General features: G+C 51.0%; 1 protein-coding gene across 1 annotated transcript in view; it reads left to right on the top strand.

Annotated features, from left to right (window-relative positions):
- Positions 1 to 25,680, top strand: part of TSPAN11 (tetraspanin 11) — a gene marked incomplete at its 3' end in the record, with an annotated part of 47,763 nt that overhangs the window by 2,939 nt on the left and 19,144 nt on the right. Inside the window, exon 2 of the mRNA XM_081083955.1 lies at positions 15,754 to 15,848. Within this exon, the coding sequence (XP_080940081.1) occupies positions 15,754 to 15,848 (95 nt within the window). The remainder of the gene's footprint in view (positions 1 to 15,753; positions 15,849 to 25,680) is intronic.

The following is a 25,680-nucleotide window of genomic DNA, read 5'->3' as shown; positions in this document are numbered from 1 at the left end:
CGATTCAGACTGGACGTGGTTATCCCACAGACCATTTCTGCTCAGCCACGGAATTCATCGTATGGGTGTTTTTTTTTTAACTGGTGGAATTCCCTGGATTTTTGGTCAAGGTTAATATGAAAATTATTTTGCACACAGGACAGCAGTGAGGGGTATGTGGGAAACTCGGGAGCCCATGTGAGACAGGCACTAGACCGAGAGGACACACGGAACATCCACAAAGTGGCTAAGCGCCACGCTGATGGACCGGAGCTGCCTATGCAGGGTGATGTCTGTCATCGCCCTCCCTTGGGTGTGTTCCCAGGCAAATTGCCTGGATGTGCCTCCTGCCCAGGAGGTGTCCACTTGGCATCGTTTTTCTTGAATAGTTGGCAGTGGAGAGGAGCCCTCCACTCTGAGCGATTTCTGAGGGCAGCAGCGCAATGGCTCGCCCTGACCCACATTTACAGCAGCCACGTCAGCTCCATGTGAAACATCTGTCATGTGTCTCTTCCTATAAATACATTTACAGACGGCGGTGCGGCTCCTGTGTCCAGCACTGTACCCGGGTTTGGGGCACTATATGCACTTACCGCCACCTTTACTAAACCCACGGGAGTTAGTATAGCCCACGTGTACTATAATATAGAGGTATATGGCACAGCACATTATTTATTAGTTACATAATGCCTATATTAGCAGTATGCCCACGGGCGGAGCAGGAGGTCTGGCTGGGTTGTTTAGGTGGTTGGTGAGGAGGGAAGTGCAGAGAAGAGACGGCTACAGATCAGAATCTCGTTCACTCCTTTGGACATTGACTCTACTGCTTGTACATGTCCCTGCTCTGGCTGACGCTTATACTTACAAGACAGCACACCGCAGAGCAGACCTGGGCCGGGGTATTAATCTACATGGAGTCACCACTTGCCTGCTAAGCGCCTGACTCTTCAGGCCTCAAAAATACCTAAGGACCCAGTCCCTGACCGCGAGCACCTATTATGGGGAGATTAAACTCACTCCCAGGAAGAGATGGGAACACGGCTGGCGCTCAGAGGCGGCGAGGAAAACAAGTGCCAGCCCAGGGCACACAGCCCGGCCTGGAGCCCGGCTCTGCCCCTTCCTCCCGTGTGACCTCACTAAGCCCCAGTCCCTCATCCCGGGAACAGAGGAAATGACCCGTGACTCCTAGCCTGGTGTGCAGAAGCCTGAGTTAGGCCTAGAAAGCGCAAGTTAGTAGAGGGCATGGAGCGCCGAAGCGTCTAATGATGGCAGGGAACCATTTGAAGAAGGGCTCATGGTGGGAAAAGGCCTTGCCCGTGGTGACCGCTGTGCAATTGTGTCTAAACGCAGGTCTTCCCTGTCGGTGGTCAGGGGTGCACGGTCTCCTGCTGGTTATGCCCCCAAGCCAGCCAGGCACCCCTTGTCTTTTTGGGGTGCCTTTCCAGTGCACAGCTTAGGGGAGGAATGCAGCTGTATGTGAACAACTTCTCCCCCTGTTTTCACTGCCCCGGGATATGCGTATGGCCCTTCTTCAAGGCTTAGGGAGCTTTACTCTAAAATGCCTGAACTCAAGAACTGAGGCGGTTACAGGGGTTCAGGAAATGGTGCGGGAAATTGCTCTGCTGGCTCCCGGTCTGTTTTGAAGTAGTTCCCTGCTCCTCCGATGGTAGAGGGAGTAATCAGCAGTGGCTCTCGGCTTGTCCTGAAGTAGGGATCCTTTTTTATTTTTTAACACTGACCTCATGTTTTGAAACATTTTTGTCAGCCAAACTTTAATGTAAATGAAAATTTGTTTTTCCAGCTGAAAAATATTAATCAAAGAGCATGTCACTGATCATGAATTCACTGTTTGCTGTCCGCTTTCTGCTTTCGATCACTTACAGTTTTAAATGGGATTCTGTGCTCACGGGGCATCCTGAATGCAGTAAATGAGGCAGCACAGAACAGGGGCAGCACACTGCGCCTCTCCCTCTCTCACGCCCGTGCCCACCGAGATGCCCTCAGCAGGGCATTAACCCACCAAGGCCCTTCTCGGCGTGGGCCCCGTGCAACCGCACAAGCTGCCGGCCCATGAAGCCAGCAGGGCCTCAGCCTTGGCCTCTGGTTTTAGTCACAGTTTTGGATAGAAGCCCAGTTAGGGCAGAACAAGTCCTTTAAGCGGGTGGGCCATCCAAGTGCCCTCGGGTCAAAGTTAGCCACTCAGAAGGCAGCTACCTCTTTCTGATCACACTGAGCAGATACTAAGAGCTTTTAACTCCTCCGTTTCAAGCAAATATTAAGAAACAAGTACAGCAAGTCCTCAGTAGGTTCCGAGACTGTAAGCCAAATGACTCAGAGTGAAATTAATCTTACCACCAGCTAATGGTTATAACGGGAGAGAAGTTCCTATGGCGTCTCGTCCACTTCATAACGAACGTTGAGTGTAACGTTGTTTGAGGACCTGCTGTTCCGGTACGTGGGCTCGGAAAGGGGTGGAAGGAAGCCCCTCGTCGTTTTATAACACATGAAGGAAAACTGTTAGAAGAAGCCACCATTACTTTAATTCTTCTAAAGTAATCTACATTCTACCTTAGTTTCAATTATCGTTTAAATAATGCTAATTGTGGATAGCTATTTTCATCATTAAATTTAATAATTCATGACTGGCTAGTCTCCAGGGGTTCAACAACTGTTTTTCTGTGACTTGCGAGCTAATATAACACATTTAAATGGTTGAAACAAATAAAAGAAAGAATATGCAGCAAAGACCACATGGCCTGCAAGCCTGAAATATTTGCTAATCAGTCTTTTATAGAAAGTGGGCTGAGCCCTAATCCACCCAGGGTCAGCCTGTGGTTGTCGCTGATGACAGCTCAGCAATTCCACGGCCCTGAACAGGGCACAGTGGTCAGAGGGAAGCTCAGCCTCGAGCCAGGGTCTCTCTCTGGCGCCACCCACTACAGCCCAATTGAATTCGCCTAGGGTGCAGCCTGGGCCCCCAACCCCCAGGGGACCCAGTGCAGCCAAGGTTGAGAAGCACTGCCCTAAAGCAGTAGTTCTGAGTGAGGTCCTGCAGGTTCAACCACCCCAGCTGGTTAGATCTCAGGCCCATCCCCACCTGCTAACTCAGAAACTCCGATGGGGCCGGGCATGGGGGCAGCTCCTGGTTTATTTGGTTTGGTTTGGTTTGGTTTGGTTGATTTAAGAGAGGAAGAGAGAGAGGGATAGAAAGATCAATGATGAGAGAGAATCATTGATCCATTGCCTCCCGCACACCTCCTACTGGAAGTTGAGCCCAAACCCTGGCATGTGCCCTGATCAGGAATCACTTAGCCTGATTCCTGGTTTACCCAGTTCATAGGTAGATGCTCAACAACTGAGCCACACCAGCTGGGCAGCATCTGTATTTTAACAGACATTCCAGGATTCTGCTGCACTTCAAGTGTGAGAACAGTACTCTGAGGCTTGGCCTTTCAAACCTAAACCTGCTCATCGCAGGTGCAAAGGGGAAAGTTGGCAAGGGGACCAGAAGGCCTGGCACCCTCATTGTTATTTTACACTCAGCCGAGGTCCTGGGAGGTGAAATGAGCTGTAGGACTCAGGACTAGACACGAACTCTTCTCTAATAAGAGTTACCATTAATAAAAATTTAGCTTTGGACTCTTCTTTTCATTACTATATATATGTTTATCTTTAGTGAGTTAACTAATAGAAGGTAGCTATTGCTAAACACAGGGTTTAAGTACAACTTCTGAACTAGGCTGACATAATGTAAGTAAACATCATACATGCCTGGGAAGTAGGAAAGCTGTGCTGCTGACCTTCACCTCATAACTGATGGGTGAATTCTGTTCTCCAACCATCGTCCCCCGCACCCCAGGAAGAACAGATTCCCACAGGGTACTTCAACCCAATTGCCTGCCCTCTAATAACATAGCATGTGCAGCATTTGTAAGAATGTAAGAGGATTTAAGACCTACTGATGGCCTATGTGCTGGACATTTTGTGAGGTTTTAACATACATTATCTTCTATAATAATCACAACCCTATGAAATCAGTGCTGTTATCCCCATTTTACAGTTGTGAATGTTGAGGCACAGAGAGATTAAAGACCTTTCCCAGATCCCACAGCTAACAAACGGCAGAGCTGAGATTCAAACCCAAGGAGGTCTGGCTTCAAAACTGGTGGGGGTGGAGGTCGGGTGGGGAAGCTTCCTCATAATCAGTTCAATAAATCTAAACTGACTGACCTTGTGAACAGGTAACGCAGTGATCCCCAGCTCTCCCAAGGCTTGCCCAGTGTCCTGTGTGTCCTTAGCAGGGTGTGAGCCACACCATCCAAAGGCTGGGTTGCTGTGCACCATCTTAGAACAAATTCAAGGACCAGAGGCACCAGAGGCCTGGGGCAACCAGAGGTAAAGATTCCATCTGAGTTGCCAAGAACAGTTGATACCCTCAGAGCTGCCTGGGCCTTTAAATTCATCCCTTCTCATTTTGGAAATTAGCAGCCAAAGTGGTATAAATATTACACATTATCATCACCATCAGCAATAACAAGGCATCCTTCTAGAGCTCTTTACATCTCCAAAGCTCCATAAACTCATTAGCTCCCGATGTCCTCGTGTTGTTGGCCTTGGTTACAAACAGAGGCAGTGGGAGCTCTGAGATCATGACTTCCAGCAGCGCTGTGAGTCTGCAGTCCCCACAAGCCCAGAAGGTGGGAGCTGGGGCCAGAGATAAGGGTTTGAGTCACAGCTCTTCTCAGCCTTGCTCCGTGAGAACAGAGAAATGACATTCACCCCTCTGGGTCTCTCCAGCCAACATATGGGAGTGGACTGATTCCAAATGTTCCATCTGTTTCTTTAAATCCTGGAACATATAGACAGCTTCTCAAAGAAACAATGGGTAGTGATGTTCATGCTGATGATGTAATTAGTGCATGGTTAGGGAGCCACTGGGGGCAGCACCTGCAATGTCCTGATGCCAAGACTCTTTCTATAATGTCCTCCCCCTATAACTCATGGAGCTAAAGTTGTTCCTTGTTTAGAAATAATTAAGGTAATAGTGCAGGGTTATTGGTTAGTTGCCATGTGAGCACGTTATTTCTTTGCCCAGAAGGTCAAGTATCTTTAAAAATACAGTTATCTGTGTGTTTGGCTCTGCAGCAGGGAGAAGATGCTAATACTTTCCAAGGGGGTTTCTAAGTCCCCAGCAAATGTGTTTGCACAAACCTGAAAAGAAGAAACACGGTTTATTTATCTGAGCAGCTTCCAAACTCTGTTCAATGAATTGCATCCCCTCCTGGACGTAAGGCCTAACAGATTTACATCCAAGTCCCAGAGTGAAAATTGGTATTTAAATTCGGATGCCTGAGTGTCCTCTCCCTCACGTTCACACACGGCGCACAGGACTGTCGCCTGTGTGCTGAGGTAGGAAGCAAGCTGAGCCAGGGGTCTGCACACCCGGACACCTGGCCTCCGGTCCCACTCTGCCTCTGAGCCTGAGCCCATGACATGGCCCTTCTCTTGGGAGGTGATGATCTGGGCCTTGTCTGTACCAGCCAAAAAGGAGCCTGAACCTTTTCATGGGGAGTTTCAACCCTTGTGGGCATCTGCAAAAACCTATGGAGCCCCAGCACAGAAATGGTAACATTTTTCATACATTTTCAGGGTTCCCAAGCTTTAAGCCTTTCAAAGGGAATGGTCTTTTAGGCTCACTGCTGAGGTGTCCTGCTCCAGGGACAAGACAGGCACTATTTTGAAAGCAAATGAGAAATTGTACACATGTTTTCATTTCCTGCTGCCTGGAGGAGTGGCCGTGCCTGTCTGGTTCCCAGCAAGCAGGTTGTGAATGTGCTTAAGCACAAAGTAATGTACACCTTAATGAAGGCTCCTGCGGGGACGGGCTCCCACCCGAAGCACCGCCGCCTGGCTGGTGCCTGCCCTCATCCCCCATGGAGCCTGCTGCTGCTGGTGTGCTGGGCATGCAGGCTGCGTGGTCAACCAGCACTTACTGGCCTTCACGGTCACTTTCCGGGAGTCCTTGCCCTCTTATGTTAGATGTCTCACCAAAGTCACACAGCTGGTACCGGTGACAATCTTTCCCTCATCTATCTTCACTCCCAGGTCGCTCTGACTCCTCCTCTTCCCCTCCCCGGTCCTCCTTGCAGGGATGGTGGCAAGAGAAAAGCACCCCCCAGCCTGCACTCAGGATTGTGCATCAGCCACCCTAAGCTCATGGCTGTCCTCTACGCTCCAGCAGCTCCTTTGCCCAGGCAGCTCCCAGAAATGGCTGCGTCAAGCAGACAGTTGCTATAGCTGTGGACCTGGGAAGGGGCTGCTCTGAGGAGTTCGTACTCAGCTGGGATCCCGCCCTGGGAGTGGGGGCAGTGTGGTTGGGCTCCTGTATCTGAGGACCTGGGCCCCCTGGGTCAAGTTCATTGTGGGTCCTTGTTGAGCGTGAGAGCTGGGATCATTGTTGATCTGGGGCCTGGAGTGCCTCCCACATCCTCTGGACTGTTTTGAGGAGCCTTCCCTTCTCACATGTATACACCAGTGACCGCACACCCTGGCCCCTCAGAACAGATGACCCTTGGGCCCCAACCCTTGCCTGAGTCCTGAATCCAAGCTTGGGGGGGTGGGGGTGGGGGAGGCCTGGGCCCAGAGCATCTCCTGCATCTGCCTGGCTCACTGGGGGGGACTGTGGTGTGTGGAGCCTTTCCCTCCACTCTCAGGGTCATGGACATCCAGCCTCTTGACCTTCTGTAATTTCTGCAAAGCACTAGCAGGCAGTTGTTGGCTGACTACCCAGGGCGGGAGGAGGGAGGACAGGACGGGGGGCGGGGACAGAGTGACAGGGAAGACCTGCTTCCACCCTAACTGCACCAGAGAGGGCCAGAGCAGAACCGCCTGGAAGGGTGCCCCCGACTGGCCTCCTCCTCAGGGCCTGTGTGCAGTGAGCAGCCTTTTTGCCTTGGTGTGGTCATGTGCATTCAGACCCTGAGGTCCTGTGCAGCTTCCAAAGACACAGCCCAGGCTTCCCTGGCTGAGCACGGGGTCTGGAAAGCTGTTGTTCACAGTGTGAGTCGAACATGCTAGGAGCTGCCTTGGGAGGAAGATGGGAGCCGGGACCAGACCACATGCCCTCGTGTTCCCTGGCCCTGGCCAAGGGCACAGAGCAGGCTCAGCTGTGCCAGAGATGGTTCTCATCGTGAACTGGGAGCTGGGCACTGACCAGTGAAGCCTGATGCAATGACAGAACCTGGCGGGCAGCCCAGCCTCCTGCGCTGGCCTGGCAGCAGCCAAACTGGACATGTTCCTAGGAGGCAGACGGGCACCAGGAGCCCGGGCAGAATGGTCTGCCAGACAGTCTGAAGCCAGAGGAGGATCCTCTGGAGCAGCACGGGGAGTGGCTGTGGGTGGACTTGCATTCCAGACAGGCTGCATGTCCTTAAATAAATTTCCTTATCCGTGACGGGATCCTAAGAGTACCCACCTCTTAGTTATTGTCAGAACCACTATAACAATTCTATCATCACTTTAATTATTCTCATTATTATTCTCATCATTGGTGCAAATAACCAGTGAGCTAAAGCCTGGAGAGGACAGAAATAGCAAACCACGTGTCAGCGTGCAGGGGCTGCTGCCATTCCCGGGCGATGGGAGGGGCACGGTTCTCCCCAGTTGCCCAGTTCAGATGCCATGTTCAAAAAATGAGTCGGTCCTTGGCTGGGTAGCTCAGATGGTTAGAGCATCGTCCTGATATGCCAAGGTTGCAGGTTCAATGCTGAGTCAGGGCACATACAAGAAATAACCAATGAATGCATAAAGAAGTGGAAGAACAAATCTCTCCCCCCACCTTAATCCCCCTCTCCCATCCCTCTCTCAAGTCAATAAACATATCCTCATGTGAGCATCAAAAACTATATATGAAAGAATATACTGGTAGAACATCGCTTTCTCATTGTGTCGATAAATAAACGGAGGCTCAGAGATGGGCAGTGACTTGCCCAAGGTGCTGGCCAGCAGAGAGGGAAATCCTGAATCAGACCCCTGGCCCCAGGGCCTCTGCCTGTCCCACCGCCTGCCTGCCGGTGCACCCCGCCTGTTGGTGGGCTTCCTCCGCATCTCTTCGGCAGTTCCTCCCTTGGGAACCATGGAAGGGAAGACGGCCCTCGACGCTTTTCCCTCAGCTGGGTCCCAGGAGCACACAAGTGCCCCCCTCCCATTGGGGTGATGACCAAGCAGCTCCGCCTGGACAGGGCCTTGTGCACGTGTCTCCACGTGGGCGATAAAAAGAGCAGCTCTTCCTCGGAGGAAATCATAGATCCATTCATTCAAGAAGATGGGGGAAATTATCACACAGAGCCATCTCTGAGTGTGGGAAAAATTATAGACTGTATTCTTCTCTATAATTATGCCTGTTTTAGCGGGAGCAGTTAAGTATATTAGGCAATGCATTCTTTTTTAAAGATGTTTTTGAGACCCAGTTTGTCAAAATGAAAACCCCATGCTTTTAGCTACTTGCTAGGTGGCCATGTGCCCAACTACAACCTCATTATAATGGAGAAAGGGAAGAACACCTTTTGGTAAATCACTAGCAGTCTTGGCTATACCTTATGAGTCAAACTTAAGTTTTAACGCACCTCCCATCCTCTAGAAAAATGGGGAGGATATCTACCTACAGATCACAGTTAAGGCTTATTATTTAAAATAACCCATGGGCTTTTTTTTATCAAGGGTACCAGTCCCCAAATGTCTGCCCACCCTACTGGGTTTGGGCAGCCCAACCTGTGAACATCCTCCTTACCTGCTCATCACTGCATATTGTGCTGCCCAGTCCCTACTTGGCAACTTCCCAAAAAAGCCAGAGTTTCACCCAGCCTACCCCATCAGAAGAAAGGCACCCAGCCCAGTAGGGAGGATAGGTGGTAAGGTTCTGGTTTACTGGAAATGAGAGAGAGAGAGAAGGAAAACAAACAGCTTGTTAAGTTAGCAGCTGTGCACACCTCTATAGACCATGCCCTGCACAATTCTGGACACAGCTGTGCACAATTCCAAGGGCAGCCAATCACAATCACATCAGAGTGTACAGCACCCCCTGGAGTTGAGTGATGTGACCACACCATCCTTGTCTCATCCCCACGTGCCACCCCTCTGCTGAACCGGAACACCTGGGCTCTGGGATCTTCCTGCAGCTGCTGCTCCTCGCCTTGCAGATCCTGAGCTCAGCCTGAATGGGCCACCACTGAAGCCTCCATTCTTGCTATGAGAGGTTTCTCAGGAGGCAGTCAGTGCTCTAAGAACCTCCCATGGGCAGCGAAATCAACTCTAGATGGAAATGACTTCTCTCCTCAAATCCTGCTAAAAGACAGGCCGGCGAGGCGTTGACTAGGACACTGCGACACCAGGGCTTCATCCCTGGGTCTGCCAGAGGGGCTCAGACTCCTCAAGTATAAAATAGAGGTGAAAGCACCTGCCTCACTGAGTCACTGAGACACTAACTCAGAGACCTGGCCCGATGAGGGCCCACCTCTATTCGCTGGCTGAAGCTGCAGGGTGACGGGTGTCCAGCTGCCAGCCAGAGTCTGAGAGAGGCACTGGGGCCAGAGATGGATTCTCAGGACCCTAAAACACCTTGTCTTCGTGACAGGGAAAGCAAATGTTTCTGGAACAGAGGCAGAATGACCTGCCTCCCTTGGATCCGGCATTTGTTTATTCAATTAGCTATTTTCAGATCCAGCGCGCACACGCACTCCGTCTCTCACAGCTCTGCAGCCCGTCATGCTGAGCATCTGCAGGAGGAGGGGGAGGAGGCCACTGTGTTTCTCAGCACTGAGATCCGCTGGGGTGGCTCCTGGCTTTCCCGGCCTCTGCTGGGAGCCATCTTTAAGGGCTGGAGCCAAGGTGGACAAAGAGGGTACGGGGCAGATGCATGTTCATTGTCAGTGCCTGTCGAAGCGGCCCCCCGGGTGGTTTCTTCGGAGGTCTGACTCTAGGAAGCACCTGACTGTCCTGTTCCCATTTGTGCCTCATTGTTTGTGTCCACAAGGATTTCCTACTTTGGTGTACCAGGGACATAGGTCTGTGTCTCTCCCCTGAGGCCGGAATTGAAAGACAAAATGAGTGGACGAGGAAGAGAAAGCTCTGGGAGAAAACGATGAGAGGAGCATCCTGGGCTGCCTGTGCAAGACCTCCTGGAGGGCCTGCTGGTGGCACTGCTGGTGCCCCTGCCAAACCGTCCACACAGAGCCCTGCTCCCCCTTCCCTAAATTCAGCTGCAGAAGTGATAAGCTTGGCTTGTCTCCTTTTGTTCACCTTTAACTTGGGTGTCCTAGGGGCAACTCTTAAAGAGGCAGGTGCTTTCACATGGCACGTTAGTGCACGTGTTCATCAGTTCATTCATTCACTCAACATCTGACACCCAGGCACCCGAAGCTGTGGTGGATTTCCACTTTACAGGACTGAGCTCACATTTTAGCAAGTAATATAGTTCAGGCAAATGCTTTAGGCTTAACTAATGGGGGTGTTGGTGGCCCGCTGTGTAAGAGCAGGAAGTGGGTTGCAGAAACCTACAGGGTATAGAGAGAGGTGGGGCAGAAAGATTCAGAGGCTGGAGGAATACTGAACATCGTGATAAGCAATATAACATAGTGGTGAAGAGCCAGGATGGGACACCCAAACCAGGATATTTTTTAAGTGTAAAGGGTCACCACAATAATCACGCCAAGACAGGAGGTTTACACTGGGACTGTCCTGGAGAAACTGGCATTGTAGCCAAACTGCAACACATGGTCCACTGCGGAGAGTCCACTTTGAAAACAGTATTCCTCCACCCTTGTGTGACACTGAAGCTGTAACATTGCATTGCACATGGTTCTTACAAATTCTCCATCCCATTTGATCCTCACAACCACCCTACAAGGGATACAAAGCTGGACCAACATCAGCTCCTTTGCACAGAGGAGGAAGCTGGAGCCTGAGAGGTCACGTGACTTGCCCAGGGTCACACTGTTGTAGGTGGCAGCTGGTATTCACAACCAGATCTTCTAACCTGCTGCCTAGGGATGTTTTGTTTGTTCACTGATTCTTGTCATAACACTGGGGAATCCTCATTTCATGGGTCAGATTGCAATTTAAAAACAAGGACCCAGGAAAAACAGCGAAGGGTGATACCCATCTACAGGCAGAACCTCCCAAGACTCTGTACATGTATAAATGCAGAGAATAAGGAGAAGCCAAACCACCTGTCTAGGGTTATGAGGGAGCCCTGACTGATCCAGATAATGCATGTGGGCACTCACAAATGAAGTGAAAAATTGAGTCATGTACTTAGGAAAACATATCTCAGAGCACAAAGACTGGAAGACTTAGTTCTAGAATTTTAATTCAAGTTCTGCCTACAGTCTCATCCACATGATGCTGTAGTTGGCAGTCAAACCCTAAGTTTGGTCTAAAAGAGTTAAGTATTAAATTAATGGATATAGCTCAGTTTCTAGTTACACTTAATAAATCATTATTATTATTATTAATACATTAGCCAATCAAAATCTTGTTGGTGGTTATAGTGACAGGAGACCAGGTCCCTGCCTTGCCACTAATGGGCAGTGAGACTCCCCCGTGGACCCTGCCCCTGGACTCGGCTCCCTCAGTTCTCCAAGGGGCCGAGCTAGAGATCCTTTGGCTCCTTCCAACTATCCCATTCGGAGGGTCTGAGGAAGCTCCACTTTTGTGACTGTTTCAGATGGACCATCCCCCACCAGGAATGGGCCAGAAGAGTGGAAATTAAATAAGAAGGAGATCAGGACAAGGCTGTCTGCATGGGGAAGGAACCACACCTTGCAGGACTGCAACCAGGTTCCATTAAAAGCGAAAATTAAGTTACACATTAAACCACTTAGGCTTGTTTCCTTTCCAGCTGTTTTTGACCATCATTCAGCAGGGCCTCTTGCTGAATGATGGTTTCCAGAGGTGGAAACTGGCACTTCTTTACCTGAAGCAGTGGGACTGGGGTAGGATGTGGTTTTGCTTTTGTTTTAGAATCACTAAGCTCCCCGGGAGCCTCCCCTGGTAAGGGGTGGTCTCCGCTTAGGGAATGGAGAGTCTGGGCACCCTCAACCTGAACTAACATGGCCAACAAGATTGCCCTGGACCCCCACCCTGATTTTTCGGTCTTTCTGCAGCCCAGGCCACTGGGCCCAGCCATACCTCCAGACCTTTTCTCGCACTGTTCCCTCTGCCTGAGCATCCCTCCCTCCTTTTCTGCCTGTCCTCAAGGATCAGATTAAATGCCGCTCTCTGCCCCTCCACCCCCTCCCAACCCGGCAGAATTAATGCCACTTCCTCTGTGTTACCACATGGCTATGAGCTCCTTAAGGATGAACTCCAACCTTCTAAGCACAGCTCCTGGCACAAGCTGGGGCCTCAGTGCATGCTTGTTGAACGAGTAAAGGATGAGACGGGCCCACATGCCAACAGTGCTTTGTATTTATGTGCAATGTATGCAGTCAGCTCCCAAGCACTCCCCGCCTGCCCCCCCCCCCCCAGCTCGGGCCACCCATCACCATGAAAGGACTCAGCCTGCTCTGCTCACCAACACATCTGGCCAGCTGGGCTCTTTCTGCATGTCCCTCATCCTCTCTGCACTGTGAGGCTCATTCAGTTCACTTGGGGTTGGGGCCGTAGAGATGATAATGCCCAAGGCCCACAGCCCATGATGCTACACGTCCGGCCCTGATGAAAGTCCCGCAAATCCATCACTTCACCATGAAGGCATCTGCAGTTGCTTTTCTGAGATGGCCTATGGTGTGGGTCCCGACTGCCGTTCCCAGCCCCCAGCCTGCTGGCTGTCCTGAATCCCAGCTTTGTTCAGCAGTCAGAGCCTTGGCCTGAGGGGCCGGCGCCCTGAGGCTGCATTACCAGGCTGTGTGGGAAATCTTTGGCATTTCATCGGGAACTGGCCTAAATGTGATGCTCCACCCTCACCCCACTCAGTTATGTCTGCTCAGAGGCAGAGGATAATTAATTACAAGCAGGGTCCTGGACGAGCAGAAGCAGAAGGGGCTTTGAAGAACGCTGGTTCAGAGTGTGGTCCCCAGACCCCCGCATCAGCCGCCTTTGGGAGTAGGCTGACCAACCACCCAGTGTGCCCAAGATTATGCAGGCTTAACGTTGAAGGTCTCTTACTCAGAGAAATCCCTCCATCCTGGGCAAATCAGACGGGCAGTTCAGACCCTGCCTAGGAATGAATTCCCAGGCTCCCACCCCAAGCCTAGAATCTGAAACCCTGAGGCTGGGGCTGAGTGATCTGTGTTTTAACAAGCCCTCCAGATAATTTTTTTCACACCTAAAAATGTTATTTATATTTTTAAAAAATACTCATTTGTTTTTAAAAGCATTAAAGAGAGAAAGAGTAACAGAAGAGGTGAGTAGCAGACATGCCCCTTAGCAGTGTCCATGGGAAGGTGCGATTTTTGGTTCTCTGGAATCCAATGGTGTGTTTATAAAAGAAGACAGTTAAAGGTCCCCCAAAGCCCACGGTTGTACTATTACCCACACCCACCAAGAAAAAGGGCACCAGCCAAAGAGCTGAGATGACAAGAAAAGCCAAGAGTGCGGCCACTGGGAGATTAAGTACCTTGGCCCAGGTCACACCTCGGGGAAATGACAAGGCCAGCTTTCAGACCCAAGCACTGGGCTCCACGCTGGCACTGACACTGACACTTCTGTGGGGCCTCTGCCACCCAGCACAGGGCCCGCATACCGTGGGGCACAGGGGGGAAAGAGCGCTGAACAATGGGGATAGGAAACTGCTACCAACCGTTAGCCTGTGACTTCAGGGAGGTCATTTAAAAATGTATGTCTTAACTCAGACGTGTTTACTTCTCTCCTTCAGCAGAGGCTGAAGTAAAGTGAGCCCGGCGGTTTCCCCTCGCCCTAACACTCTGTGGTTCTATCTTCTCTACCACTAATGGCTGGGGTTTTACCATTAGAAATGTGTTTCTTTGTGTTACATCTTGTCTGAACTCCTTTTCAAAAAATACAATTTTCCTTGAGCGGGCCCTGACCCCTTGGCTTGCAGGTCTAGAGAATGCTCCGTGGCATGAGCCCAGTGGGCCCTGGTTGGAGGGGAGGGGCAGGCAAATGGAGGGAAGAATGCAAAGGGGAGAGGCTGGGCCCCAAATAGTCGCTTCACTAATGGCCCCAGCGGCCCAGAGGAGCTGTGCCAGGCCTCTGCAGAAGGACCTTATAATAGCTCCCATTCCAGTCGCCTGGCTGACCCCATCTATCACCTTTTTTTAAAAACTTTTTTATAGGCTTCTTTTTTCTCCTTTTGTGTTTTTTTCCACCAGCCTGCGTCTCAGACTAAATTAGAGAAAAATGGGTTTTGTCTTTTTTTAACAAGAAGACTAAAAGTCTTAAATTACCTCTTCAAGGTCTGCAAATAGAAAGGCCAAATAAGACAGCCACCTTTTCGTTTCTCCCTTCCGCTCTCCCTGTCCCAGGAGCCTCAGAGCTTGAGATAAGAGGCAGAGCACTGGCTCAGGAGGAAGTGATCTAGGCTTAGCCAGCACCAGCCAAGGAGCAGGAGCAGGGTGGTGGCAAGGAGGGCCCGATGGAGGTGGGGAAAGAGGAAAAAGAGATGGGAATGGGCCAAACCCATGCCCGTTGGTTCTAGAATAAAAGAGGTTCCCTAAAGCGAGATGGTTTCCTAAGGGGGCACTTCTCTGTGGGTGTGAGCGTGGGTGTGCAGGTGCTGGGGGCAGGGGCCCGAGGAGAAGAGGAAACCACTCAGGCTGTGGTTCAGACTTACTGAGAAGCAAGCGGGATTCCCGGGAACAATGAATCTTCTCCACCTTTGTCACCGCTTGACGTCACAGCTTCCAGAGAGTCCATCGGTGGGCATGAGGGCAAGGAGAGGAAGCATGGTTCCGGGGCAAAGAATTTTAGTGCTGGAGTCCTGGGTTCTGATCCCTGCTACGTGTAATAATAATAGCTAACAGATATGCTAAACTCCTCTCATAGATTATCCCACTTAATCTTCAAAACAACCCTGCAGTGTAGGTATCATTACTATCCCCATTTACAGATGAGGACACCGAGGAATGGGACTTATCCAAAGTCACACACCTTATGGCAGACGCAGGTGTGATCTCAGGGAGTCAGACTCCAGAGCCCTTGTACTCTTCCTGCCAAGACACTAAGCCTGCCCACCTGCTTCCTCATTTGGAAAGTCGAGGTGCAGGGGACAATGGCGTGGACTGGGTAATTGTCAGGAGAAGATAGGGTGGACTGGGTAATTGTTAAAGTCCTTTCCAGCACAGATGCTGTGATTTGGGGCTCATGCCTCACCCATGCATTCAGAGGTCCTACTCAAATGATGCAGAGTGCAGGATTCTGATGCAAAGCAGGTATAGGCTGTGTGTGTGTGTGTGTGTGTGTGTGTGTGTGTGTGTGTAACAAGTAAGCTTGTGTCCTGCAAACCTGGTGAGACAGGGGAGAGAATAAGAACACAACAAGGCCAGCGCAAAGTCTTTAGGAAGACTCATAGATTAGACCTGTGTCAAAAGGACAAAACCAAAATCTTGACAATTCTGCCCAACTCACCTCCATGTGTCAGTAGCCTTTGCATTTCCCTGCTCTTTGCTCCAGGTCTAACAGCCATAGCCTCAGACTCCCCTGACCAGACAGGCTAGTCAGCCCTTTGAGGGGCACCTTGCCAAGGAACTCTGGCTCTGGGAAGGACAAGATGGTTCCCTGTGCACCCCCAGCCCAGCACGTGTGTCTTCTTTGCAGGCCCAGCTACCATGGCCCATTACAAGGCTGAGCAGGATGACTGGCTGGTTGTCTACCTGAAGTATTTACTCTTTATCTTCAACTTCTTCTTCTGGGTAAGTGAATTCTGCACACACATACCCATCCTGGCACCAAATGACTTAAGCTACCTTTTTTGTGTGTGAGTCACCACTCTGGGGTTGATTTCCTCCAAATCAAAGACCACCCATGGGCAAATTCTGCCTACTTGAAAGCAAATATGTACATTTGCTACTGAGGGGGAAGAAAGAATCCGGTCTGCAGGTTGGCATGGAGTCTGTACCACATGCCATCTGAATAAAGGAAGCATAAACATAACAATGAGCTTTGTGTTCCTGCTGGCTGTACAAAGGGTCCAGCTCTTTCTTCCCTGCTAGCTTGTACCAGTGCCTTGTGGGAAATGTGACTGCCTGAAATAATTGCCTGTTTTCCATCAAAGCCCATTTGCCTTCCGTGGCTCACAGTCTCGGGCCTGCGCAGAGAAACAGAAGTCCTGGGGGCCAAGGGCTGCCTCTGTGTGAGATGGGAATGGTCTCTATAGTGACTCCTCTCAGGAAACCCACCAGTGAGGTCTTCTAGGAGGGGCGTCTGTCCACTTGAAGCAATTATCAGGAAAGCCAGAAGCAGAGTACTGTTAGTTCCCCAAAATAGTCAGGCATGGAATAGATACCTTTTGTGTTACAGTTTCACTAAATTTGTAGAGGCAGAGTGCTCAGAGTTCAGGCTTTGCCATCAGACGGACCTAGACCCCCCTGTTACTAATGGTGTGGCCTTAAGCATGCCACTTACGTTGCCTGAGACTCCCCAGCTACAAAACAGGGATCCTTCCTAACCTTTTAGCGTTTGTCAAAATCAAGACAACAATTCCAAAATGAAGTCACTTACGCTAAGCTCCACATCACCAAACTGAGACTTAATTACAGTGCTGGTCCTCCCAGAAACGGAATCTTAAACCAGTCAACCAGAAACCACCTGATCAGCACTAGTTAAATAATCTTCCTGATGGACCCCTGCCATCCCCTCAAAGAAAGTAACCTTGAAATGACTAACCTGCGTTTTGTCTGTTATAACTTCCTTGTTCTGGCTCCCTTCTGCCTATAAAAGTCTTTCATCTTATAGACTTGGAGCTCCTTTCTATCTGCTGCCTGATTTGAATTGAGTTTTGCTCAAATAAACTCAAAAAGTTTAATATGCCTCAGTTTATCTTTTAATAGTTCATTTAGCAGATACCCTGAAATGGTATGTATTAAGTACTTAGCTCAGTCTCTGCACATAGAAGGCATTTGATAAACTCAATATTTCGGATATATTAGGTGTAGAAGGCCTGAAAACTCTACCAAACCAACCAGCCGATAAGGCAGAGCTGAGATGCCTGCTCACATGGGAAAGGGTACACCCCCTTGACAAAGTCCTAGAAAATCTCAGAAATGCAAAGGCAGAGATGGGATATGTCTCCATTTTTAGATTCTTCCATTAAGATTACTAAAATTGGTTAAGATTGGGAAAGATCACTGGTTTAGGATTGGTGGATACAGCAAGGCAAGGGTTCTGAAAGTCTTGGAGAGTAGACAGTCATTTGATGCTCTTTAAAAGTCAAACAAGTTGATCTTTGTTTAAATGGTTTATTTTGAAAAGTTCCTGGAATAAACTTATTTTATTTGCAACTTCTATCTTCCTAGGCAAGTGTTTCCTGGAATAGTGAAGTTGTGTTGATGAAAACGGTGGAATAATAGAGCCATGTTGATGTGATCAGTAAGCTGTGTGGGTGAAGATAGGTTCAATTCTCAGAGATAAATCCAATAGGGGGGTTAGGATTCTCAATGAATGAGAATTATTTTTAAAGAATAAGTATGTTTTTCCTGATCATAAAAGTCTTATGTATCTCATACAAATAATCTCTAAAATACTGAAAAGTATAAATAAGAAAATTAAAATTGTCTATATCTCACTATGCTAGGGCTTTCATAATGAAGTACCATAAGCCAGGTGGCTTTAGACAACAGAAATTTATACTCTCACAGCTCTGCAGGCCAGAAGTCCAAAATCAAGATGTCAGCAGGGCTGTGCTCCCTCCGAGACACTGGGTAGAATGTCTCCTTGCCTCTTCCTGGCTTCTGGTGGTGGCTGGCAGTTTTTGGTGTTCCTTGGTACTCCTTGACTTGCAGCTACATCACTCTTCTTATCTCTGCTCTATTCTTACATGTTGTTCCTGTGTCTTTGTCTTCACATGGCATTGTCTTCTTCATTAGGACCACCCTAATGACTTCATCATAATTCTGCCAACTTTTTATTTCCAAAGGCCACATTCATAGATAGTAGGGTTAGGACTTCAACAAATTTTGGAGGGACACAAATCAACCCGTAATACTCATCATCCCAGAATGACCATGGTTGACATTCCCTCTAGACTTTGTCCTGATGAGGACAAGAGGTGGTGGATAACCTGCACTATGGGACTCACAGTGGGATAGGAACACCTGAAGAGAGTCAAGGGACAATGACAAGATGAGGTCATTAATTGGATGGGGTTAAGAGGCAAGAGATGTTTAGAAAATGGGTTATATTATAGATGTTTATAACTCTTGCGTTGATAGGGGAGCTCTTCCTTGCAATGGAGACCAAATGGCAGGTCAGATGTAGGCTTGGTGAGTTTGAGTTGCCAGGGACATCTGAACAGAGATGCCCATTGGGCAGTTAGCTCACGACTCTGGATCTCAGATGGGGATCACCCCCACCCAGACAGTGGTTGCAGCCATGGAAATGAGTGAGCAGCCCCTGGGAGAGCATGGATTCTGAGAAGACAGCAGAAGTAAGAGTGAGACATGGAGCATCCCAGCTAGGTGGGGTGAGTCTAGGGTTGGCAATGATCCCCATTTGCCCTGAACTGAGGGGCTCCCAGCTGTGGGATTTATGGCACTAAAACCAGGAGAGCCCATGCAAGCCAGAACTAGAGGAGCTGGAGGAGGAGCAGTCTGAGAGGTGAGAAGAAAACCAGGAGGAAGAGTGTCAGAAGCTGGAGATCAGGGAGGGTCAACTATATTAAAGGCAAGTGACACATCAAGCATTTGAAGACCTAGAAAGTAGCTAACGGGTTTGGCCACACAGAGTTTATTGGTGACTGGTGACAACACGCTCAGGAGAGTGGTAAGAACACTCTCAGGCAGAGGTCAAGGAGGTGGACACTCAGTGTAGACAACACCACTGGGCACGAGGAGAAGGGAGGGCTATAGCTTAAGGGGCCCAAGACCTATTGTGAGGTGCTCAGCCAACGTCCTGTCTGTGCTGGGTCCCTGTAGGCAGGAACAGGCAGTAAATGCAGTGAGCATCCTCAGGGTCCCTTCCAGCCATAGGGACTCAGAGTCTGCCTGTTGGTGTTTCACTCCTTTGGGACTGGTGAGAAGAAGGACGTGTGGGTGGAGCTCAGGCAGAAGGGTAGCAGGCATGTTTCCAGCGCAGCTACCAGCGAGGGCAGCTTCTCCCATACAGCTCTCCCTGCTTCGAGTCAAAAATATCCCTGCCTGGGGCCTGGATGGACATGGACCAGCTTCCCAGGGACTCATTCAGCCAAGTCTCATTTTCCTTCTGGGGGATGGTCGGTTTCTGAACGTCCAGGCCTCAGTCTCCCGTCCTGGGTTCCTGGCATCTGTGCCCTGGACCTGCTGTGATCTTCTCAGAAGTAGATATGGGCAGACTGCTGGCCCACATTCTGCAGCGCACAAAGTCCCTGGGGCTTTACAAGAATTCCCCAGGATGGGCCTTGTCCATGAGGACCCTGGATCCCTTCCACAGGAGAAGGCTCCCTCCCAGAGTCCAGCTGCTGGTCCTCCCCACTGAGGCCCTCTAAGACACACAGCAATGCCAGCTTCTACATCGGCGGGTGCTGCCCTAGCCCCGCGTGGTTCCCGCCCTTCCACCTTCTTCGTATAATCGTAATGCACCTCAACAGGGAGGGTCACAGATAGCGCCCCTCCACTGTTCACCGGCGCCCTGCCCACCACCGCCTGTGCGCAGATGCATGTGAGCCTGAACAGCGGAGGCCAGTTCTCCTGGCTCCTATGATAGGGGTGAGCCCTCCAACTTCCTTTCTCCCCAGCACAGTGTTCATTTGCCGAATATCACCTTGCCCACTCTGTGAAAACCCAGCACTGAGAGGCTAGGACAGTGGTCAGCAAACTGTGGCTCGGCAAACTGCAGCTCGCGAGCCACATGCGGCTCTTTGGCCCCTTGAGCGTGGCTCTTCTACAAAATACCACGTGCGGGCGCGCACATACAGTGCAATTGAAACTTCATGGCCCACGCGCAGAAGTCGGTATTTTGTGGAAGAGCCACACTCAAGGGGTCAAAGAGCCGCATGTGGCTCGCGAGCCGCAGTTTGCCGACCACGGGGCTAGGAAGCCCTGGGTTTTCTTCCGTGGTTGATGCCCAGCATTTGTGAGGCTCTGCTGGAAAAGACCTCCCGTGGCTGTCTCATGTGATGCTCACATCAACCCTGACAGTCGGGGTCGCTATTCTCCTCATTTCACAGGCAGGGAGCAGGCTCACCCAGTTCAGAACTTGCCCAGGGTACCATCGTGGTGATAAGCAGAGCTAGCGCTGACAACCAGGTGTTCTGGTCACTAATAATGACGATTTAAAAGTCCTTTCTGCAATGTTTACTAAGCGCGTACGAAGTGCCGGCACTGTCCTGGGCGCTGGGATACGTCAGTGGAGAGAGTCCGGCTGTCACGGCTCACTGTTGTAGGCTTCCTCTGTGCTTGTCTTTCCACTTGCATCCTCCCATTTACCATCCCAGCACCTCGACGCTGTGAGCAGCTCTGTTAGAGCCCCATTCCACAGAGTGGAAAGCCCTTTGCCCAAAGTCCCAGAGTGGGCCCCAGCTCTATCTGAACCGTGAGTATTAGAAATAAATTCCTTGTTTAAGCCACCCAATTATGGTATTTTATTATGGCAACCTGGTGGACTATAAAACATTTGGCAAATCACTTAATTTGAGCCTCACTTTTTTCATAAATTTAATAGGAATGTCAATACCTGTAAGAATCAAAGATTAATATTTAGAAAAACAGTTAGCCCAGTTTCTGGCACACACTTGGTGCTTAACTATTATGTGCAATTGTTATGGTTAGACTAAAGAGCATGCCTCATCCTATGGTTTTAAGACTTTGGGGAGCATGACCTATGTAAAAGATAATAGAAGCAAAAGAAATGCTTATATGTTCATGAAACTAAGCTTACCCTTACTATATGCGATGCACTCTGATATTTTCTCTTTTATTTTGTGGTGCTTGGTTTGTTTTGGGGGGTTTGTTTTTTAGGGCAGGTTACAACCCACCACAGTTATTTCACAGCCCTGACCCCCTAGGCCTGTGTGCTTGGCCGCCAGGCTCTGTTGCCTCCAGCTCAAAGTCCTACACTTTCCTGCCGTGTCTTTTGGGGGCACACAGGGATCAGCGTTCCAAAGTTTGAGAAACGCAGAGCAGTGGGATGGTGGGGAGCAGTCATCGCCTCCACCTGGATGAGGCATGACTCAGGTGCCAGGGACCATGCACCAGGCAGGTGTTCTTTATGAGACTTTAAACCAAGTCTCCACCAGCTGCCATTGTAGCATAATTTGAAGGTTACAAATAATTTTATACAACCAAATTGTTCTCACAACCACTCTATAACTATCTTCATTCCCATTTTATAGATTATAAAACTGAGGCTCAGATGATTGGCAAAGTTCTATGTCAATTCTGGGTTTTTGACTCAAAGTCCGGTGCTCTTCCCATCTCCATAGACCACTGACCCACAATCACAGCCTTAGTCCCACTGCTCTGATGCTTGCATGGAATTTAAAAATGTCCCCAACGTTCAAGGTTGATGGAGCAATCAAGGACGGTAGGGGCATTCAGACATGCAGAATATAAATAATATGAGCAAGACTTAAGCAGCGTCACAGTGGACACCGATTTCCTGCACCTAAGCTCCACCCCACCTCTGGACCCCTACCCCCCACATTCAACCCATGCTTGAGCCCCCATCCTTCACTATCCCCTGTCCCTGACTCCCACCCCACCGCCTTGCACTCCGATTAACCCCGTGTTGATCATGACCATTTCACTGAGCAGGGAGGCCCCTTGGCTACAGCTCTGCATCAGAAACCAAAAATGCCAACTCTCGTGCCTCCTTCATGGCCCTAGACAGAAGTGTAACCCACGCTTTCCTATGTGACTTTTCTTCCCCCTCCTATTTCCTACTCAGCTCTGCACAGCTCCCTGCAATGTTGTTCTCTAATTTATTATTTTAATTAGCTGCCTGGCTGTGTTAACGATCAAAACTTTTCCAACCTCCCAGGAGCTGTGCCAGGCTGTGAGAGAGCTGGGGACCCTGCGGCTCCCTGGCCTGGGGCGGCTCCTCTGCTCTGAAGTCCTGCCCGGGCATTGGCAGAGGCCACGGAGCTTCCTGTGGGGGCTCCGCCTCCAGGAAACCTGTGGGCTCCCTTAAGGGGGACTTGGGTCAGGACAGGAAGCAGAGGTGCTGGGGGACTCATTCCTGGCCAGGGGAGTGAGGGGGCTGGAGAGCATCCACACAGCCTCCCAGGACCCCTAGGGGCCACTGGTAGGAAAGAGCCTCTGCTCGCTTTTTACGGAGGCTACATAGACCTTCACTTGGTCCAGCCTCCTCCCATGGAGCAGGGCCCTGCCTGCCTCCCAGGCATGTCATCAGAGAAAGACCGGGTGAGGGCCCAGGCTTGGTGTCCTGCTGTGCTCCTTCTTATGCTGAAGTCACAAGCCCCCCAAGGTATTCAGGGCATCTCTGCCTCTGGCTGTCAGGCTGCTGGGGGTCCGGCCATACTGGAGGAGGACACACATTTGGGCCGCACAGGCCATTGCAGATGAGAGCAGTCAAGGATGAAGCCTGTGGGAGAGCTCTGAGCTGCCCTGCTGTCCTCAGGGACTCCAGGCCTGGCTTGGCCCAGACACCAGGTGTCTTGCTTCATGCAAAGAAGCTCTGTGTGGGTCAGCAGCCCAGCTGGCAAAGCAGGCACTAAATCGGACGTGAGGTTCTGAGTTCTAGTCCCCCCTCTTCCTCTCGCTGGTAATGGCAGCTTGGAGCCGTCACCCTCTCTCTGGGCCTTGGTTTCTTCATCCAGAATATAAAAGGGGTTAGACGTGATTCTTTTCCTGTATTCTTCCCTCCTTCCTGCCTCCTCCCATAGGGAGTCACTGGGCATCTATCTACCATGTGTAGCACTCTGCTGGGGATGCTAAATGAATGGGATTTAACCAAGAGGCTAAAAGGAGAGACAGATAAAGTAACAAATACAGCAAATACGCTGTGATGAGTGTAACCATAGAAACCTGCCCCAGGCGTGGAGCTAGTGGGGAGGACAGAATGATTCGATCGCTGGGAGTGGGGCCAGCAATGGCACCCGGCAGGTTCAGAACGGGGTTTGAAAGAGGAACAGGCAATCTTGAGCTATTTCCCAGCTCAGCAAGTCCCAAGAGATCTGCTCTTATTATAAAGGTGGACGCTTATAGGGGAGAGGGGGGCGTAGTACTGATGTATTTCATCAGGGGCTCTTTAAAGTCCAAGAGCCAAGAAAAGAATGCCTTGCGTGGAAAGCTTATCCTTGAAGATTCAGCGCAAACAGAGCTGGTGCCAAGGCCACGGGAACGCGAGGCAGCTGGGAGAAACGCTCGCCAGTTGCCGGCAGGTGTTGCTTATTAATGAGGTGGAGAGCCGTCCCTAACACGAGGTCACCCATGGTCCCAGGGAAGGAGTCAGGGGTGGTTGGAGTGCGGTCCCCCACCCTCACCCCTGCCCTGCCAGCGAGGGTTCAGCACACACCTCAGGGCTGCAGCCCTGGCCTCAGCTGACTGGACTTGGGCATGAGGAGCCTTGCTCAGCCCTGGCGCCAGGCCCCTCCCCAGCCCCCACCCCTCCCTCACAATGGGAATCACCTCGTGCTTAGGCAGGGTCTTCCCACCCAGTCACCTGCAAGCAGCATGGGGCAGGACAGTGTCAGCGTGGGCCGCACACTGGCACGCTGCCTGGTCAGAGTAGGTGTGCAGTGAGTGCCTGATGAAAGAGAAAGTGGAGAGCATTCAGCTGCATTAAGAACTCATGGGTGCTGCCCAGCCATTCCCAGGGCTTCCTAGCGGCCGGCAGAAAAGCCCACTCCTCTCTGAGACTCAGACTCCCCATGAAATTAAAAATCGCCAGAAAGCAAGGAAGAGAATTAATAACGTTGCCCCAGAACTCAGCCTGAAGAGGCAGTGGGGGCAGCACACGGCGTTATGCCCCTGGCCCTCTGCACAAGCCCCATCCGCGAGTCCACCCCACTGCGGTGGCTCCTGTGTGCCAGGCCCTGTGCGGGCTGGGGATCCTGAGGGGAGCATGGTGCCGCTCCCTCCCATGCTGAGAGCTACACTGGAGGCTGAGGAGCTCCCCGGCCCAGGGCCAGAGGCAGGAGAAGAAGGGCAGACAAAAGAGAAAGGCAGGAACTCCAGGAGAGATGAGAGAGCGGAGGCCCAGAGAAGCCGTGTAACTTGTCCAGATTCACCCAGCCAGCGGGGGAGCTGGGACTCGGGCACCGGTGGTTGGCCTCGTCCCCACTCTACGCTGCTATCACAGTCAGTGGGCACCTGCAGTGCTTCCAGGAAAGCAAATACTCATTCGTAGTAACTAAAGCCCAGGTGAGGAGGAAGGGAAGTAGCAGAAGACGGAGCCAAAAATCAGGCTAAGCTGGATCTAAGGGCCTCAGGGCCATTCCGGGCTTTGGGCTTAGCTCCCAGTCTGGGACCTCAGGCGCTCTGTCACCCGAATGCCTGCTGGTTCAGCACAACAAGCTGGCCCCTGGGTGGAGGAGAGGCCAGGAGACAGGTGTGGGGTGGGGGTTGGGGTGGGCGCATGCCAAACCGGGCAGTGCAGGACATGGCGGGGCTCAGTGGAGGGGGTGTGGTTAGCACCTGACTGTCCCTGAAGAGGAAGAAGTCCGTAGGGACCCAGGGGCTCTGGTCTGGGTGGGCGGTGGTGCTGTCAGTGAGATTGCCCAGGGGAGGAGGAGTATAGATGACAAGTGTGGTGGTGAACGGTGTACACACATCCTGCCCAGAACCCTTGCCAGCCCATTGTGGTGCTTGCACCAAGAACGTGCCCAGCAGACTCTGCCATGAGTGAGCTGAGCGGCCCCCCTGTGCCTCCCTCACATGAAGGCAGAGAACTCTCCTCCCAGGGGCTCCTGACCCCTGCACCACCCGCTGGTCCTTTCCCGGGTCCCAGCGCAGAAACCTTTCAGTATCCTGACAAAGAAACGTCCTGCAGTTACTCTACACTCCCCGCCTGCTTTTCTCCTGTCTGCTGCCTGCTGTCTGTCAGGACTCTGGCTAATTCTTCTCCCGTATGACATGAGCAACTTTTTGGCAAAGTTCCTTTTCTATAAATGGGAGGTTCCTGAAATGACATGGCATGGGTGACCTGCCATGTGTCCTCTTTGGTAAGAAGGCCAGCCTCACCCTCTGCAGGGTATCCTAGCTAATCGGCTATGGGCTCTGGTTTTGAAAATGGAGCTAATATTCCACAGAAAATCAACCCAGCTTCTATAGAGCCTGATACTGTTGAATCAACTCTATGCAAATAGCTGTTGAAATAGCTCTTTGGGGTCAGGTCTCTCCCCACCCACCCTGTCCTCCTCCCAGTCCCCTCCCCACCGCCCTGCTCGTTCTGCTGACGGGGCCCCTCCGCACAGTGGGCGAAAGCCGTGAGCCCCTGGCCCAGAAGCATCTTGCCGGGGGTGTATTGGCAGAAGGTTGTTCCCCTGGTAAGTAATAGGGACACTTACCCACGTGGCAGGGACCTCGCAGTCATCTCATCCAGCACCACCATTTTACAGATTAAGAAACTGCGGCTTAGAGAGGAGAAGCG

The sequence above is a fragment of the Myotis nattereri genome, assembly GCF_964212035.1.
Source record: "Myotis nattereri genome assembly, chromosome: 2".
NCBI lineage: Eukaryota > Metazoa > Chordata > Mammalia > Chiroptera > Vespertilionidae > Myotis > Myotis nattereri.
Note: the sequence above shows the minus strand (reverse complement) of the source record. Positions and strands in the feature narration are given on the sequence as shown.